The 3,554-nt window shown below is 35.7% G+C and overlaps 1 protein-coding gene across 2 annotated transcripts in view; it reads right to left on the minus strand.

Annotated features, from left to right (window-relative positions):
• Positions 1-3,554, minus strand: part of FAM98B (family with sequence similarity 98, member B) — a 57,965-nt gene that overhangs the window by 41,761 nt on the left and 12,650 nt on the right. For both annotated transcript variants that reach the window (XM_014550309.1, XM_005879348.2), the window contains exons 2-3: positions 1,888-2,033; positions 619-753 (exon numbers count right to left, since the gene is read on the minus strand). In XM_014550309.1, the coding sequence (XP_014405795.1) occupies positions 619-753; positions 1,888-2,033 (281 nt within the window). The remainder of the gene's footprint in view (positions 1-618; positions 754-1,887; positions 2,034-3,554) is intronic.

Genomic DNA, 3,554 nt, shown 5'->3' on the forward strand with positions numbered 1-3,554 from the left:
TCCGTGGCCATGGCTGGCTGAAAGCAGGTATCTGGGGTTTGTTTACCTTCTATAATTGAAACTTTGCTGCTTTCAGTGGAGCTCAGAGCCAGGCCGCGGCAGGCGGGAAAACTTGGCTTCCTCCATTATTGGAGCAAGCAAGCCTCCTGCTCGCTCCAGCTCTGTGGCTGCCGGCCGCCATCTTGGTTGGGTTAATTTGCATATAGTCGCTCTGATTGGCTGGTGGGCATGGCTTAAGGCGTAGCGAAAGTACGGTCAATTTGCATGTTTGTCTTTTATTAGGATAGGATAGAACTTTAGAGATGACCAACTTTAGCCACCTAGTCACAAATGCTAGGAGATTCATTAAGTGAAGGAAAAAATTATTAAAATACTACATAAATCACAAACAGGTCAAATAAATCTTGTGTTAGAAATCTTACACTAGTAGAATTTATTAGAATTTATACTACCTTTATATAAATATCCGAGTCATCTTCATATTTTAAGTTAAATATTAAAACCTTTTAATTATATAAGATATCTAATTCTTCATTAACAAAATTTCATAAATTTTGACTTAAAAATTTAAAACAAGGATCAAATACATGCATTTAAATGTTCAAAGAAAGAACTTACATAGAAGTTTCAAGCAGTCATCCTTCTTTTTTAAACGCTCTTTAATATCTCCTGATATGAGTACAGAATATGGACATGCCATTTCTTTTAAAAAACCACTTATCTCAAGCTGGAAGCTTTCTAGATCATCTCTCCCTTTAAAAAAGAAAAATCACAAAACATTTACTGAATATTTACCATATAATCTGATACTATAAAATCTACAAGTTCACATTCAATTCTAAATTTTCCTTTTGACATTAAATCCTTACATGTATGACCCCAAAGCTTAGGTAAAGGTAACCAAATAATTTCTACATTTAGAAAGTCACACTTGAATTCAGAAACATAAGTATCAATTTAAGAATATAAATATGTAATTATGAGATTATAAATATTTTTATATTTAAATTTGATTCGCATTTTCCAATATATGTTCCATAAAGCAGATAAAATGGGAATATTTTTGTATGAGTAATAAAAATATTAAAAACATTATTATGGCTATAATTATTAACTGGCTTCAGAGCTAATGATATTTCTATGGATTCAGATCATAAATGCAGTCATCTAATTAAGCCTCACTGCTTATCTTTCTTTCATAACCTAATTATATGGGAGCCTGTGTCATGTATTTTGAATTTAGCTTATCTTACTTAGTTTCGAGGGAATTCTATTAGATATGGCAAGAAAAAAAATAATTTAAAGACAGCTTCAAAAGCGAAGTCTACTTTGTCCCCTAGCAAATGCCCAATAATTTATTTTTTCATTTTATTATACCATCTGAAATTCTACCAAAGACCCACAATGACTCCAGTTACCAAGACAGCAATGCATTAAACTTTATGAACAAGTACAGGAATATTTTATAAGATCATTCCTATGTGAATCCATGTCCTGAATTATAGGCTTTGTAATACAACTTAAATTAGGGATTACATGTACTTAAAAAAAAAAACCCCACCTTAATCGAAAATAAGCAGCATTCAAATATTAAACTTCTTAAATAACCGAATTCAGAGTCTACTTTTTCTTAAAAATACTAAGATTAAGACAGGAGAAAAATAGAAATTGTTTATAATCTTATACAAATTTTAAGAATGAATTTTGGATTAATATAGCATTTAATCCAAATATATTTAATACAATATATTGAAGTTCTTAATATCAATGATTTTTCTTTGTATAGATTTTTCTTTTTCTAGTACATTTTAGATAAAACTGTAAATCATAAGCTATCATTTCATTTTACTATTAAACAAAAAAGTAAATAAAACACAATGGCAATACCAGCTGAAGTGATACTTTCTTCCAAGTTGCATAATGATTTTATTTGAGAGCCTAACCAAACACAGAGCTCTGAAAATTCAGGTGAAGATAGTCCACCCTCAGCTGCCTTGGTAAGGGCTTGCTCTTCTAACAGTGGTCCCTTATACCTAGAAAGAAAGACATAAAAGGTTAAAAATTAACAGAAACCTCATATTCTTTATCATAGCCTACTGCCTATTTTTGTAAATAAAGTTTTATTAGAGTACATCTGATAAACGTATCCATTTACAGACTGCCTCTGGCTGCTTTCACACTGCAATGGCAGAGTCGAGTCATTGTGACAGAGATAGCATGGCCAGCAAAGCCTAAAATTTCTACTATATGCTCTGTTATAGAAATGGTTTACTGATTTGTGCTCTATATAATTAACATTTGGCTTTTTCCCTATATTTTAACATCTTTTAGTAAAATTATCAACCAATTTTAAGAGAAACATTACATATAATAAAGTCAAATAGAGCTAAGTCTAATAACTATACTGGTTAAAGGAATAAGAAAAAAGGAAGTAGTGACAAAACAGATGCAAATTTTAAATTTAAAAAGTTAAAGTTGAAAAAGACCTATGACAGTGATGGCGAACCTATGACACGTGTTGTCAGAGGTGACACGCGAACTCAGTTTTTTGGTTGATTTTTCTTTGTTAAATGGCATTTAAATATATAAAATAAATATCAAAAATGTAAGTCTTTGTTTTACTATGGTTGCAAATATAGAAAAATTTCTATATGTGACACGGCACCAGAATTAAGTTAGGGTTTTTCAAAATGCTGACACGCTCAGCTGAAAAGGTTCGCCATCACTGACCTATAAGATCATTTTAACCTAAACCATTTCTTTTATAATTTTACTAGAGGTCCAGTGCACAGATTCATGCACTGGTGGGGGGGCGTGGCCTGTGGGAATCAGCTGAGTGGTGAGCATATGACCCCCAGTGGTCAGTGCACATCATAGCAACTGGTCGACCAGTTGTTCTGGTCGTTCTGCTGTTCGGTCACTGAGCTTTTGTAGACTAGAGGCCCAGCGCACAAAATTTGTGCATGGGGGGTGTTTCCCTCAGCCCAGCCTGCACCCTCTCCAGGATCGGGCCTAAACTGGCAGTCGGACATCTCTTTCACAATCCTGGACCACTGGCTCCTAATCGCTCACCTGCCTACCTGCCTGGTCGCCCCTAACTGCCCGCCTCTCCCAGCCTGGTCGCCCCTAACAGCTCCCCGCTGCCAGCCAGGTTGCCCCCAACTGCCCCCTCTGCTGGCGTGGTCGCCCCCAACTGCCCCCCCTTGCTAGCCTGGTCACCCCTCATGCCCCTGCCCCCTGCCGGCCTGGTCACCCCACACAGCCTGCTTATTCAGTCATTTGGTCATCCCTCACTAACCCCCCTGCCGGCCTGGTTGTAGGCAGCCATCTTGTGATGGTGTGAGGGTTAATTTTCATATTACCTTTATTATATAGGATACTTTCAAACACTGCTACAAAGTTTACTTGAATAGTACCTTAAATTTTTAAACCATCTTATAAATTATCTTAATTGAATTAGATATGTTTTCTACTTTATTCCTCTTTCTGCAACTGAGCTTTTATTTCACATTATAAACTTACTAGGGGCCCGGTGCACGAAATTCGTGCACTGG

This window comes from Myotis brandtii, unplaced genomic scaffold, assembly GCF_000412655.1.
Source record: "Myotis brandtii unplaced genomic scaffold, ASM41265v1 scaffold596, whole genome shotgun sequence".
NCBI classification, from domain to species: Eukaryota; Metazoa; Chordata; class Mammalia; order Chiroptera; family Vespertilionidae; genus Myotis; species Myotis brandtii.